This window comes from Nematostella vectensis, chromosome 7 (assembly GCF_932526225.1).
Source record: "Nematostella vectensis chromosome 7, jaNemVect1.1, whole genome shotgun sequence".
NCBI classification, from domain to species: Eukaryota; Metazoa; Cnidaria; class Anthozoa; order Actiniaria; family Edwardsiidae; genus Nematostella; species Nematostella vectensis.
Genome location: NC_064040.1, coordinates 4283275 through 4297696, shown reverse-complemented (window position 1 = coordinate 4297696; position 14422 = coordinate 4283275). Strand labels below are relative to the sequence as shown.

Here is a 14422-nt window from a genome sequence, read left to right as displayed (position 1 = left end):
TTTTTCTTCACATTCTTTCTTCGCATCCACTGATATTTTGCGTTTGGTCCACTCCAGTGGACGCGAATACGTTAAGATCACAACAAATGAAGTGGATTAAACCCTTAGCCTTTTTTCGTTTTATTTGGATACGCTTTCGAGAGAAACGTTTTATAATGTCCTCACTAAGTCGTACTAGTCCGGTTAGTTTCATCAGGCGCAGTCAAACAAGCAGGTTTTTGCATAGTTATGGCTGAGTGTGTCGAAATCCACTTGACATTCTGTTATTAGCACTTAGTAGTGACGCACGCTAGAGATCGAACTGCTGACAATAACAGACTATGTTAATGGCCTTAACATCTCACGAGAGCAAACCACAACGCAGTACCTCAAGAATTCTCGCGCTAACAACCTCCTGATAGTGTGGCTTATGGCATGTCCACCGGGGAATCCTCCCAAGAGCAAGCCAATCCAAGGATTTGTGAACATGACAATCGCGTGACCAGCTTGAGGGCTTAGGAATTCTTCGGTAGGGCCTGAGCTACAGGCAGATGCCTATGAGGGAAGAAAGCGAGAAGTACCGAGAAATCACGGCACGTAGGGTAAGTGTATAGCAGATGGGAGTAATTTAGTCCACACTGGATTAAGGGTCGCGTCTAGTTCAGGCATCTCGGGGATAAAAAAATTTAGCTGTAGATACAAACGCGATAGAACCAAATTTTATTACGCTCAAAAGGTGTGATAGATAGGCCAAGTTCTGAAGTCTCAAATGATGTAAAATGGTTCTATTGCCAAATGTTGGGATACCTGTGCATCTTCGTAGGGATTTCGTTTCAAAAAAAGTTAGCTCGATCATCTGTTTAGTTTTCCCTAAATTTCCCACCAAATGTTTGTGTTTGAATTGTGTAAGTGTAAATAAAAATCCTCCTTAAGATAGCTGCAAAGATAATTCAGGTCATCGACTTAAATAGTCGACATTTATTTTAATCTGTTTCTTTTTACGGGGATAAAATTTATAATCCTTTGATTGCAGATTAGATTATCCCCAAGAAAAACCTCCCTCACGCGACTGCCACAAAATCCCCGTAGCAAGAAAATTTTGTCACTGGGTGGGGCTGGGTGGGGGGGGGGGGGGGAACTCAGTGTCCCATTTCAGTACTGGTGTCAAATATATTTCCAACAGAAATGGCAACTGATTATGGGTAAAGCACAATGAATTTTGTTTAAAATTATATATTTCTAGGCACAGCGTACTCGAAAATCCCAGTGCAACACATTTAACGGGGTTGATCCGGATGAACTTTAAGGGAATAATGAAAGGAACAGTTATAGTACAACTTCAACAGTCGATGTGGAAATTTGCAGGAATCGGTTATTCTGAATGAAAACGAGTTTTCAGACTTACTAACGGTTCATTATAAATTTGATTCTCGTTCGCTAATGTTTTGCGATCAGGGGGCAGAAACCTGATTGACCTATTCACGGAAATGTCAATGAGAATTTTGCACGGGCGTTGTGTTTGGGACATTAACGGTAACTTAGACAAAACAGCGTCATTCCTCTGTAATTATCCGTAATACTTTTATACCCTTATTAATGGATGGGCACGATCCTCCCATGGCTCCAAGAGCGTGGTAACTGCCCTGATCCCAGAATAAAGTTGAGTAGCCGTTTCAGGTAATCGTGTAACAGGGCCCAATAATGCTCCTTTCGTCTCTCTACAATAGATAGTACAATTTCCTAGTGGACAAAAATATCCTAAACCGTGTACGAGAAGACTTTCGTAAAAATCTAGGAACAGCAGCAGAAAGATATTTTTCCTCAAAACATTAATAGATAAATAGCTACAGCCATTACTATCCTTTACAGAAGAGAGGGGGGGTACCTGCTACCCCCTCCCCCCAAGCTTGCAGGCGCGTAACAGGGGGGGTGCGCAGGGTGCAGGGGGGGAGGGGGGGGAAGAGAGGCGGTTCATTCCCCCTGCCCCAATTCTTCGTGCGGTTATACTCCTCGCTCGTTCTTTATTTCCGCTGAAACCCTTACCATGACTTTGCGGTAGGCCTCGAAAGAGCCCTCGAGCCTAAGATCACTCTACTGAGATAATTAGATATCCATTTCAGGCGCGTACACAGGGGGGTGCGCATGGTGCGCGCGCACCATGTGTGGGTTATTTCTAATTAAGGAATCTTCAAATACTAGGCTTTTTCGATATGATACTTATGACTGCGCGCCCTCCCCCCCCCCCCTCAGGTAATCTTGGTTACCCACCTTTCTTGGGCTATACATACACGTTGTTTAAAATAACTTTTCACGATGTGTATTTGGTTTGCGCGATAAAGGTTTGCTCGGCCTGCTAGGTTTGAGAACAATTCAAGTCAGTCTCCAGTCATTAGGGTTTTCTTGTGTTAATTGCCTAAGCAAAGAATATTTAAATAACCAATAAAGAAAGCGTTCAAAATATAGCTTCAACTTGAACAATGGGGCAAATGGATGACCATTATCTTGAGTGGACCTTTTCAAGTTCATTTACACCTCCGAATGCCGCCTGTTAGCTCAAGACCAGCCAATAAATTCGTAGATCAGCCCAGAAAGAGTCCGTATGATAAATGACTTGGGTAATTTTGATAGTGTTTGCCGTTTCTGAACCTCTGTAAACACGTTTCAGGTTCTTTATATAGTCCGAAGTAAATTGTTTTTTTTTCGGCTCTGTTTTGCCGATTTAAGGACTCTCACCTGATTGGCTCGTTCCAATATTGTACATGAACTACATGGCAATTGAATTGTTTATATAAAAAACTTTGTTGAGAATTTAAAAAAATGTATAGAAGGGTTTATTCCCGAGCTACGTGACCTTCGAGTACAGAGCTTTTTATTCTTGACTACGGTAGTTCCGACATCGCTATACTAGAAGTCAGAGAAGACTTCAACATCAATCTAAAAAAAAAACAAATTCATAAACAAAGCGGGTTAGCGCGATCATTTCCAAAACAAAGCAAACCACGTAAAAAGGTAAATTAGCATCTTTATAATTATGTGTTGAAATAGTGTTTTATGCAGCGGTACAAACATCACCTTTTAGTGATCTAATTAACAGGGCATTTAATCTATTTACGTGCTGTTGATATTTCGATATCTTGAGCTATCCTGATAATTACGATAAACTTTCATTAAGCAAGGCGTTTTGTTGCCGCCGGTATATTTTCATAAATATCTGTGAGTTCGGTTGGATCTGTTTATCTTAATTGTTTATTCATTCTATAAACAATCATCATTACTTACACCAAAATCATAAAGAAATCATAGTTTTATTCTAGAGCTATGATAAACAAACCCACTATTAGGGTTTAATCGTAGGTTTCACCACAAAGTGAATATTTCTGACTGTGTTTTTTAGTTTGTGGATGTATTAGCATGATTTTAATTTTATGACATGGTTGTCCGCTAGCCTACGTGCGTAGCAAGCGTTTTCCTGTGGTTTCAGCGGGGAATAAAAAGCGTGCGAAAAGTATGGCAAGGCAAAGAATGGGGACAAAGGATGGGAAGAGAGGCGGTTCATTCCCCCTGCCCCAATTCTTCGTGCGGTTATACTCCTCGCTCGTTCTTTATTTCAAAAGAGCCCTCGAGCCTAAGATCACAGTGTGGGCCATTTACACTACCTCTACTGAGATAATTAGATATCCATTTTAGGCGCGTATCCCCCCCCCCCCTTGGCGGCCAAAAAGTGGGTCTTTCCTTATTAGGGAATCTTCGAATCCTATGCTTTTTCCATATGATACCTATGATTACGCACCCTCCCCCCCTCGGCAATCCTGGGTACGCGCCTGCAAGTTGTTTGCTACGCTGCTAGCAGTGCTGACGCTATCGTGCCATACACCCTTTAGATCTGGTGCTGGATATGACTATTTTATAGTTTTGCCGCAGGCTTAAACCCAAGAAGAGAAAAAAAAAACCTTGAACGTTTGCCCCTTTCGATGCTAGATGTGTAGTTCCAGAAAATACCCACCCCCCCCCCCCCCCCCCCCCCATTGAGAGGGTCGGAGGTATGACCCCCAACCCCTCTGGGATTTCAAACCCCCTCAATGTGGAGGAGGGGGGGGGTGTAAGGGTATTTTCTGGGACTACACAATGACAAAATAATATAATTTTGCTTCTGGTATCTGCTCTGATACTAAGAAGTTAAAACCAGGAAGCTTAGGAGGTAGCTCGCAAATTATGCCTGGGGGCTGGCTACAGGTCTACCCTGGTTCCAGAGCCTCAAACGTCTCTGTATTCAGTGGTCAGAAAGGGTCACTAAATAGAGAGACGTTCGAGGCTCTGGAACCAGGGTAACTACATGGTCCTAAAGCTTCAAAGCATACACGATATAGGGTATAAAGAAGCGACTTTGAGTTTTGCTTGTCTTCTCATCTCATGTTGAGCTTTAAACGGGCAGACCGTCTTTGATTTGCGAGATGCGGGAAAGACGGTCCGCAGACATAGGCTGTAGTCATAGGCTGCTCCGTTGCAAAAGGTTAACTAATTTCTTAACATTTCATTCAGACAGGTTCAGTTTCACGCCAAAACTGATTACGTAACTTCTGTTTGTAGCTTACTCGTCTCGTGATGTTTGAAATGATGAAGGGCCATGAAGAAGATGAGCCGGACTTTTGCATTCAGGATCTCCTAGGGGAAGGCTCATTCGCCAAGGTCTACAAATGCATCGAGAGGAAGACTCAAGCACCATTTGCGCTGAAGGAATTTGACACCAAAAACGAGGAATATGACGAGGGTACAGTACAAACGGAGATCAAGATTTGGAAAGACCTCCAACATGACAGGATAGTTCGGCTGTACGCGAGCTTCCGTACCGGCAAATACCTCTACTTTGTAATGGATTTCCTGGCAGGGGGTAATCTGCTGGAGGATATGCTGGGCAGGCAGAAGTACAGTGAGAAAGAAGCTGCAAGCTTGCTGCGCCAGGTAAGAGATTTTTACTGTTTTTCGTAGATACGTTTGGGGTCAAGTAAAGTCACATCTCACTCTCTATTGAAAACATGTTTTGTATTTGTCCCCACTTGATGCGCGCGCAATGGAGTATTCGTACGTGGCACGGGAACGTTGCGAGATCACAGATATTGTTTTCTCTCTCAGATAAGGCTAAGACCTGAAGACTGGGCCACTAGTGTGTGTCCCTTAGGGACTGTGCAATAATTATCAGGAGGGGGGTCCGTAAAATGAGCTTCGATTAATAAAAGTTACGTAGGACCCCCCTCCAACAGCGTCAAGTTTATCTCTGACCCCTCTCCTGTTCTTAAGAAAATAACGAAGAGCCCCCCCCTCCTACATTATCCCTGTAGTCACTTGTTTTCTAATGCATTCTACTTTGGCATGAGGATAAACACCAGCACCGCTTAGCTTAATAAACCGCCAAATATCCGGGAAAAAGTTGTTGAAAAGTGATATCTTGCCTATATACAATTAAGGACCAAAAAGCCCAAAGTGTTTCATTGGAGAATCTGGGAATTTTCTTTTTCTGGAAACGGTCCAAAGCAGAGTTGGAATTTTCTTCTTTCTTTCTAATAAATAAAATGGATAGAGTAATTTGATAGTTTAACACAGGCCCATAAACCTGAGATTGTTGTACGCTGCGGTTTTTTTTCATCTAGGAGATACCTCCCCATTTTGACTTAGTGCCTCCCCGGTTTAACAGCCGCCCCTTCCTGATAATTATTGCACAGTCCCTTAGTGTGTGTTGGCATTTCTGTCCCCTGCTTCATTTTTCCTGTGCGCTTTGAGCCCGAGGAAATATCGCTTAACATAAGCGTTCCTAGGCCCCCAACTCCCAGACCCCGTCGTGCAATTGCGGTCTTTTCGTATTGAAGAATCGCCAAGCGCAACCCCATCCCCCCCACCACCACCACCACCAACACCACCCATTCCCCCTTCGATAAACTCTGGCTACTTGTCATTCCCCGAGAGCTGTATTTGGGGTGGTGAGGGGGGGGGGGGGGGGGGTAGTTAAGGAGTCAATAGAAGCCGCGTTTTCACTTAGCCGCGAAGGATATTCTCATGATTCTCATGATGTCTTGGATTTAGTCGTCAAAGTTGTTTTCTTAACTTTTTTTAAATTTATCCAATAGGTTTGGGAAGGGGGGGGGGGGGGGTTGCCTAATCTGGCAACAGAATCTAAGCACTTTTTCTGCGAGGAGTACCAGTGACGCCAGTAAAAAGTCTTTTGTTAATTTGTTGTTGAAACGGCGTTTGATACGCGTTCTAATCTAAAGAATCCGGTAACTTTTCAGATACTCGAGGCCTTACAGTATCTGCATTCGCGAAAGATTGTCCACCGTGACGTCAAACCAGACAATATACTGCTCAGCGGTAAACTCACTGGAGCGAAGCGCCCCGTCATCGCTAAAATCGGCGACTTCGGATTCGCTGTCAAGTTACCACGTGACCGTGACGTCATATGCTGTCAGCCAAAAGGCGCGCCAATGTACCTTGCACCGGAAACGATACTGGAGGATCCAATTGGGTGCCCTGTGGATTCATGGTCTTGTGGCATTTTGCTGCATACTTTGATCGTCGGTTATCCGCCTTTTTGGAATGAAGACAATGAGAAGATGCTTCTCGCTGCTGTACGAGGGCAGTTCTCTCTCACAAGCCCCTGCTGGAATGGCGTATCACAGCTCTGTAAAAATCTCATCAAGAACTTACTAACTGTCAATTCTTCACAGAGAATTACGCCAATGAATGCTCTCAAACACCCCTGGATTTTCAAAATGGCGTTAGCTTTGCCGGTGCCGCCGAGGAAAGAGAACAAGTTTCTTTCACAGCAGTCATTGACCACGGGTCTAAAGAGCACGCTGTTGAAAATGCACTCCAGCCTGAACATGCAATCCTTAGGGGTCAGCAGATTGAAGGGCCGGTTCTTTCCTTTACACCATTCCGCGCAGAACTTGACAGCTTTAAGTGGAAGCCTATGAATGGACTATCGGCCCGTAGACTCTTTTGTCAGTGTAGGAAGTAGGAATCTTTTGGTACGCTCCTGGTTTTGAGTCATTTGCAGATGCGAATGACAGGTTCTTTCCATCTGCGCGAGTTATATTCTTATAACTAGCGAACAAATTATATAAAATTCACGTTTAGTTCAAAACGATGCACAATTGAGATTTGTCACGGTGTATTTTTCACCTATTAGGCTAATTTAAAACGCATTTGCATTTAATTCGGCTCATGGATACTACGACGTTTGAACTTAGCCATAGCTATGATTTACAGGCCCGTACCCAGGATTTTTCTTGGGGAAGTGCGAAATCTGAAAAAGCGGACCAAATGTTTTCGGGGGAGGGGGGGATGGGGGGTGGTGGTTGTAGGGAGTTAGTGAGTTTTCTGATAAAATCTGGCCACCCCCCAAAAAACAAAAGTGATTTATTAAATGTCATTGCAGTATTTCCACGGGACGCGTTTTATCGGATTTGGTTACAAAGAAGTTTCACTGTTAGATTTGTCTACAAATTTAGCACGTCTATTGCGAACCAAAAATGGACTTTTTGCCGTTGTGGGGGTGGGGTTGGGGGGGGGGGGGGGGAGGTGCGAACGCCCCACTCCCCCCCCCCCCCCCACCCAGTGTACGGGCTTGATTTTTTATGGTCACGCAGTGAAAGAGGGTTAGGAGATTTATGATTAGAGGAGAAGGGCTGGGAGGTTTGGTGGTGATGATTTGATTTATATGGTTAGGAGGAAGAAGTGGGGAAAATATAGGTGATATTTGATGGGAGCATTTTCTGTTGTATAACGCCCTTTTATGTAGTTAGGATACATATTGTAATTTTGTATTTATTACATTATTTTAAATATCTATCTTTCAATGATAATTTGGTCGTTTATCATTTGATACCATTAGTCTGACCCGCCATCGAACGCGATACATGCGCAGACAGCCTAGTTTGAACATGAACAGAAAGCCATGGACTCGTCCTCAACGCAGACGCTAGTAAACATGGGCCTTACAGAGAGAAAGCGAGACTTCGGGGCAGGGTCTTCTTGGCTAGAAAGATATGATTACCTTTATTATCTTCAAGCCGAGAAGAAAAACGCGATGAAACTACACCTTTGGGTCAACGAATAGTCTTGATTATTTCGCAAGTCACTAAGGGCGATTGTAGATGGGCATTTTTATTCCTCAGGTTTGTCACAAGGGTCCTGGTATGTTTAAAGGATCTATCCTGCCCCGGGAAGTGTTGTAAATATGTGATTCCTGGCGTAAAACTCATCGTCTGATTAGTTTGGGGTCAGGTACTGAATTGCGACGGCCCACAAGCCGCGCTTTCCCATGGTGCCATGGCCGCTTGGTCACATTCCCCGCCCTAGGGGGAACCCGTCACACTGATTACTCAATGGAAAGTGTTTACTTACCCAATATAATACGCAGTGGCTATATGCCCGACAGTCGTGAAAGGTCTTCGAAGGACTAAATGCCCGACATTTTTCAATTTATTTAATTAACCCAGTAAATTGTCGACCTACAGGCCCGTACTCAGGATTTTTCTTGTGGGCGGTGGGGGGGAGGGAGGGAGGGAGTTCTCTGATAAACATCTGACCACCGATACTTTTCCAGTATCTACACGGGACGTTTGTTGTCGGATTTGGCTACATACTACAAATAGCACGTTTATTGATGTGTATACACTATAAAATCGTTAGAGTTACAATTTTCATTGCTTCAACCAGGGGCGCTTGCACTTCCCTGCTACAACTGTCGGGTAATAAGGCGCTCAATCAGGTCAATGGACTACATGCCCGACAGTTTCCAATTTATTCATATAAGCCAGTAAATTGTCAGCCTAGTGAGTTTATTTGTATAGAAAGGGCAAGCTATTCTAAATTGAGCTTTCAGGGGCGGCGGTAGGGGAGGGGCAGGGGGGACGCTTGCCCCGTCACTTTTCCAAAGTGAGGGGGGGTGGGTGGGGGGGCAGCGACCCCCACTTTTCTGAGCGGATGTTTCTTTATATCTGAACGTTTCTTTTTTTTTGAACCAACGGGTTTCAAGCGGTACTAGCACCAACAACAAATTTGTTTAAAAGTACAAAAGCCTGTGCATAAAAACCTAGGTTATCCCCCAAGTTATTCCTCTCCCTGAAACCACTAACCTCCCCTCCCCCCAACTTTCGTTCCCCACCCCCCACTTATGGGACCACTCCGCCGCCCCTGGCTTTGCTGTCGGAATTGAATTTTTTTTCTTGCTTGTATACACCACTAAATTGCTATTTTAGTGACAAGAATTTTATCTGCTACAATAACGGAAAGGTGTTAAGAGTGTATACAGACAAGGAAAAACGTTCATTAAAAAACATTTAGTTCCACTTTTTCGGATTTCGCACTCCCAAAGAAAAATCCTGGGTACGGGCCTGGTGCAAACTAATATAGAATACTTTGAACTCACAAGGTTGACAATTTATCGTAATATTTTAGCAAATTGAGAACTCAGTAGATCCACAATTTACTGGGTTATTTGAATAATTTTGAGAACTGTCGGGCATTTAGTCAATTTAGGACCTTTCCCGACTGTCGGGCATTTAGCCACTGCGAATTGAATAGGAGGGCGGGTTGGGCAAAAACGACTTCTTCTTAACCTTGCAAGTAACTCACGCCACGAACTGGCAACTGAAGCAGGAGTCAATTTCAGGGGACCGGACGGGCCCCATGCTCGCGCGGTCAGACTCGACTCTAACTTCGTCTAAATTACATTCAGACACCTTAAATGTCGAAGAAAGCCTTTACATATAGGCGAGTAACTGGAGCGCCCCCTCCCGCGCTCTCGATCGACAAAAGCGATGACCTTTGCAACGCCATGTGTTCGCATGTGATATCTTGTCAGCGGTCCCCTTGTCAGCGAATCCAGGCGAGATGCACCTGATATCACGTCTCATAGAAACACCTCACACAAAAACTCTGTCTTTACAATTTTATTAGTGCATATAGAAAAATATATAAATAATTTCAAAAAATAAATTTATCCTTATCAACTCAAATATTATATATTATGTATATTATATATATTATTTATATACCGCGAAAACGGTACAAAAAATCTTTTTTTATAATATGTACAAGTTCTAGTCACTCATACGTTCGGGAAAGAACGCCATGTTTAGGTTTTGTTTTAAATTTGTGTGAAAATTCAAATGTGAAATACTGGTTCTAGCACGCAGTGGTGAGCTGCTCGTGCAAATGTTGCACCTCTTTATCCGTTCGCGCGTACATACACGCGGTGACCTGGCGGGACGAGCCATCCTGAGACTCGTAACTACCCAGCGTGACGACCACGCCCTCACCTTCATCGTTGATCTTCTGGATCTTTCTCATTAACTCTTTCTCCGAGAGCCTAACGTCTGGGATTCTCAGCATTTTCGACACCGGGTACCCTTTGGCGGCCATGTGAGGGGCCATTAAGAGGAGCGCTGAGCTGCAGTTAAACCTCGGGTTTAGGTCGATCACGTATTGTTCATGTTTGGTGGTGAGGATGTCTACGCCTACCACACCAAAGTAGCCCTTACTGTGAAGATACTTCTTGACTGGTCGCACTGTCTTGAACACAAGCTTTTTCAGCTTTTCCTGTTCATTCCAGTTCACGATTCCGCCCTCCCATTCCAGGTCTTCACCGATCACCTAAAAATGAAAAAAAAAAATATGTTGAACCAGGGTCAATACGAGTTAGGAGATGTGGGTCAGGAGAGTACTTCATAGGGCATATCTAGGTTTTGCTAAAACCAGTGTGCTCTATAATCCTACTGCTTTTAAAGGGTTAGGGTTGTACTCCCTGAACCCACCCCTACAAGCATAGCTGTACCTAGCTCCAACACCATCTTATTCCATTCTTTGATGATGTTAGATGAGGGTGGATGATCAGCCACAAGGTTGTGTGACTAAGTTGCTATATTTCAAGGGCTTTCTTTAAAAGTGAGCGATTCCAGACAACTACCATACCCAGTAACCAGGCAAGAGGTCCTTGAAGTTCCACCCTCAAAATACCCCATCATCACCTTTTAAACACAGTCCCACTACTGTTGAAGGCCTCAAAATACCCCCATTATCACCTTTTAAACACAGTCCCACCACTGTTAAAGGCCTCAAAATACCCCATTATCACCTTTTAAACACAGTCCCACCACTGTTAATACTCAAAATACCCCATTATCACCTTTTAAACACAGTCCCACCACTGTTAATACTCAAAATACCCCATCCTCACCTTTTCATCACAGTCCCACCACTGTTAAAAGGCTTCAAAATACCCCATCCTCACCTTTTAAACAGTTCCAGCACTGTTACTACTCAAAATACCCCATCATAACCTTTTAAACACAGTCCCAGCACTGTTAAAGGCCCCCAAATAAGAATAAATATTGTGACCACTAACCTGTTGAGTGGCACCAATCCAGTGGGTCTCCCCTGATTTGAAAAGATGGAACTGGACACAGAGATTTCCTGTAATGCCCTCGATCACCTCAGTAACAATTGGCTCATTGCACTGCATCTCATTTTGCATTGTGTTGATGATTGCTTCAGCTGCTTCTTGTGTTTTTGCCATGAATGTACCACGCCCGGCAATACCATGAGACACCTATAAAGTCAAATAAGGCTTTAATTTCAAGAATCAAGGAGATGTAGTAAAAAAAGTAGTCTTTAAGAGAATTTCCTTTTTAAATATATGGACTGTATTTCAATAAAATCAACAAAATATCACCCTCTCAACCCCCTGCTTATTTGAAATGCTCAATCTACTGGACAAATAAATTTGTGACTGAATCATTTCGACTGTACTGTAATCCCCAACCACCCCTGCCCTAATTATCAGGATACGCCCCACAAATATCAAATCCAGAAATAAGTTGATGATTTGAAACAAAACAGAAAAACGTAACTTCTGCTGTACCTTGATCATGCAAGGAATGGTGTAGTCATGAATAGACATGTGATACGGGCAGCTTGCACCCATCTCAGGAATAGTGCTCTTGCAGAGCACCTTGTGGTGGGCATCAGGGTCCACAGCATGCCGCTCACGAGGAAGGGATTGTAGAGGGTAATTTGTTACAATTGTCTGAAGATAACAACAAAATCTTCCTATGTAAGTCACTAATTGGTTTTTATGCAGGCAAGTACATTGTTTGAGGGAAATTATGCCAAAAATGGCAAGGTTTAGTGATTCTTCAATGATAAAAAACATAGTTTTTTTTAATGGGGTAGGGCAGGCTAGCTTCACACCTCTCATATAATAATAGAAATCAAGGATTTTTACCTTGTAGCCAGTGTCTTCTTCATCAAGTTGTCTAATGTCAGCAGCTGGAAAAAAGGAAAGTACTTTGCTCCAGTGTTCCTTTAGCTCTTCACTGGGTGGGTCTCTCAGTAGTACTGGCAGGTCATCTCCCATTGTGGCACACAATTCCCGTGGCAACTGCTCAATGTACCTTTACATTAAATAATAATATATATTTACTTTCATTAAACTTTTCTTCTATATAGCTACTTTGCAAAAGGAGGCAAAGCAAGGGTTTCAAGAAAGGGGGGGGGCAGAATAATTGTTCTTTCCTAGATTTCCTATTTCTTGTTTTTTTTTCTAAGCCTGAAAAAAGAGGGTCCCCACCCCTATATTTCCCCTTGGGGAGGGAGACAAGGGGTGGGTGTCTATGATACAGCAAATCCATACTAATAGAAGAATGCTGAAAATACTCACTTTGATGGCCAGGGTGGGTAGTCATGGATTAAGTATCTCTCATCATTCACCAGCTTGGCATCATGGTTAAATGAAGATGGTCTTTCAGGAAATATGTAGGCATCCTCAAGGTCTTTCTTGAAGAGGCTTGAGAATGTCACACAAGATAAGGGTTTGAATTCCGCGTTTGTCTTCTCACAAACTTTTTTGTCGTCATTCCAGGGCTCGAAGCTCTCAGAGGTAGGAATCAACACAACAGCATCCATTAAGTGATAAGATGATGCTGTTTAAAAAAATAATACAGTTCCATTAGCATGCTTAGTGGCCCTGTGTTTCCCTTTAATTGGCATAATTCGATAATTTTGTCGCCACGAGTTCATCAGTTTCGAAGTAGCTGAAAAATATCGTTAAACATGAAACGGGTTTTTTTTTTTGGGTAACAGATAATATGGGAATCCCGACACCCCCAAAACAGAAATTTCCGAATTAACCCACTGGAGCAGGCTATTTCAACAGATGGTCATGGTCGATTAAAATCGCCGTTCCCCAACACAAAGAACCACACAGCCAGCATTACAATATCGTAACAGCTAAATAACACGCAAAACTAAATATTATACAATAAAATAACAAGTTAAGAAAAATAACAGTTATGTGTGCAGCAAAGGCGTTTTTTTTTTGTAAGGAAAGATATGGGGCGGCAAGGAAACCATAAACGTAAAATAATTTATGTTAACAAAATGCCAAAAAAATACAGCATGTGTTTGAACACGATTTCGATTTTTTTTTTTATTGTCACGCGATGCAGGAGACAACATTTGATTGGGACCGGAAAAAACACGCTATCATAGTTCAGCGACGGAGTTCAGAGGGTTAATCGCGACGGGAGACAGAAAGTATAAAAACAAATCACTAACCTTTTCGTCTCTGAAAATATATTTAAATGATTTAATTTTTGGGACTCTGAAGACGGTTTACTTCGACCTGAGAACACACAGCGACTATGCGATCGAGAGAAAGGGGGAATGTATGCCATCGTGAGCGTTTTGAAGCTTTATACCACAGTTTGCAATCCTCACAAATCTCGTTTACGTCAGGCTTAAAAACAGGATTGACGGGTCCGCGTTATGATCGTCGAACAGCGATAGACCTTATTAGCATAAGCCTAAGTTTTATCGCGTTTATAACGTGATAGTAGAAGTTTAAAGCGAAATGTAGTGACTAAAACTGGAATACACCTTCCATGAAGCACTTGTGCAAAAGGGAATATTTTCACAGGTTTTATTGATCATATTTTATTGATACATAAACTGGTTTGCCAGGTGCGGTGCTAGACTCCGTGTAAATTACCGCGCACGTGTTCAAGTCGTGAACAGAGTGCGGATGGAAAACCAGATTACGACTAGTAGGCGGATAGACCAAGAACTTGTCAAACAGGTCACACTACTATAGACTCCCACGCGTCGAGGAAAGCGAGAGAGCACGCACGAACCTACACCCGAAAACATTCTGGCAAACACTTAAAATGGAGTACTTCACGAATACTTTACGTCATTACGCCATTCCAAGAGTACCATAAATTATTGTGCAGTACGAGGGATTATAAGGGTGGATAAATGACATTTTTACAGGGTGTGGGTATTTTTATGGCGTCCAGTAAAGCTTATCAATCATAAAACGAGAGCGCAGATACTACGGAAAACAGCCATAGGATCTAAACTATTGTGGAGGGGTAAAAACCGCATTTAA

The 14422-nt window shown here is 42.9% G+C and overlaps 2 protein-coding genes and 1 long non-coding RNA gene across 4 annotated transcripts; 1 reads left to right on the top strand and 2 right to left on the bottom strand.

Moving 5' to 3' along the window:
• Window positions 1-96: 96 nt before the first annotated feature.
• LOC116616663 lies at window positions 97-466 on the bottom strand. The gene is made up of 2 exons (XR_004295419.2): window positions 368-466; window positions 97-301 (listed from the first exon to the last, which is right to left on the bottom strand). It is a non-coding gene; the product is annotated as an uncharacterized LOC116616663 (long non-coding RNA).
• On the top strand, window positions 441-7126 carry LOC5509738 (calcium/calmodulin-dependent protein kinase type II subunit gamma). Of its 2 annotated transcripts, none has more exons than XM_001630148.3 (3): window positions 441-581; window positions 4567-4938; window positions 6261-7126. In XM_001630148.3, the coding sequence occupies exons 1-3, from the start codon at window positions 531-533 to the stop codon at window positions 6942-6944; spliced, it is 1107 nt and encodes a 368-aa protein (XP_001630198.3). In that variant the 5' UTR covers window positions 441-530; the 3' UTR covers window positions 6945-7126. The 2 variants fall into 2 exon arrangements, with proteins under 2 accessions (XP_001630198.3, XP_032234562.2); XM_032378671.2 differs by lacking the exon at window positions 441-581 and adding an exon at window positions 2296-2988.
• A 2785-nt stretch (window positions 7127-9911) lies between these two features.
• On the bottom strand, window positions 9912-13885 carry LOC5509712. Its single transcript, XM_032378672.2, has 6 exons — window positions 13591-13885; window positions 12695-12956; window positions 12260-12428; window positions 11897-12061; window positions 11381-11584; window positions 9912-10629 (listed from the first exon to the last, which is right to left on the bottom strand). Exons 2-6 carry the CDS (start codon window positions 12937-12939, stop codon window positions 10162-10164), a joined length of 1251 nt encoding a protein of 416 aa, XP_032234563.2. The 5' UTR covers window positions 12940-12956; window positions 13591-13885; the 3' UTR covers window positions 9912-10161.
• Window positions 13886-14422: the final 537 nt, after the last annotated feature.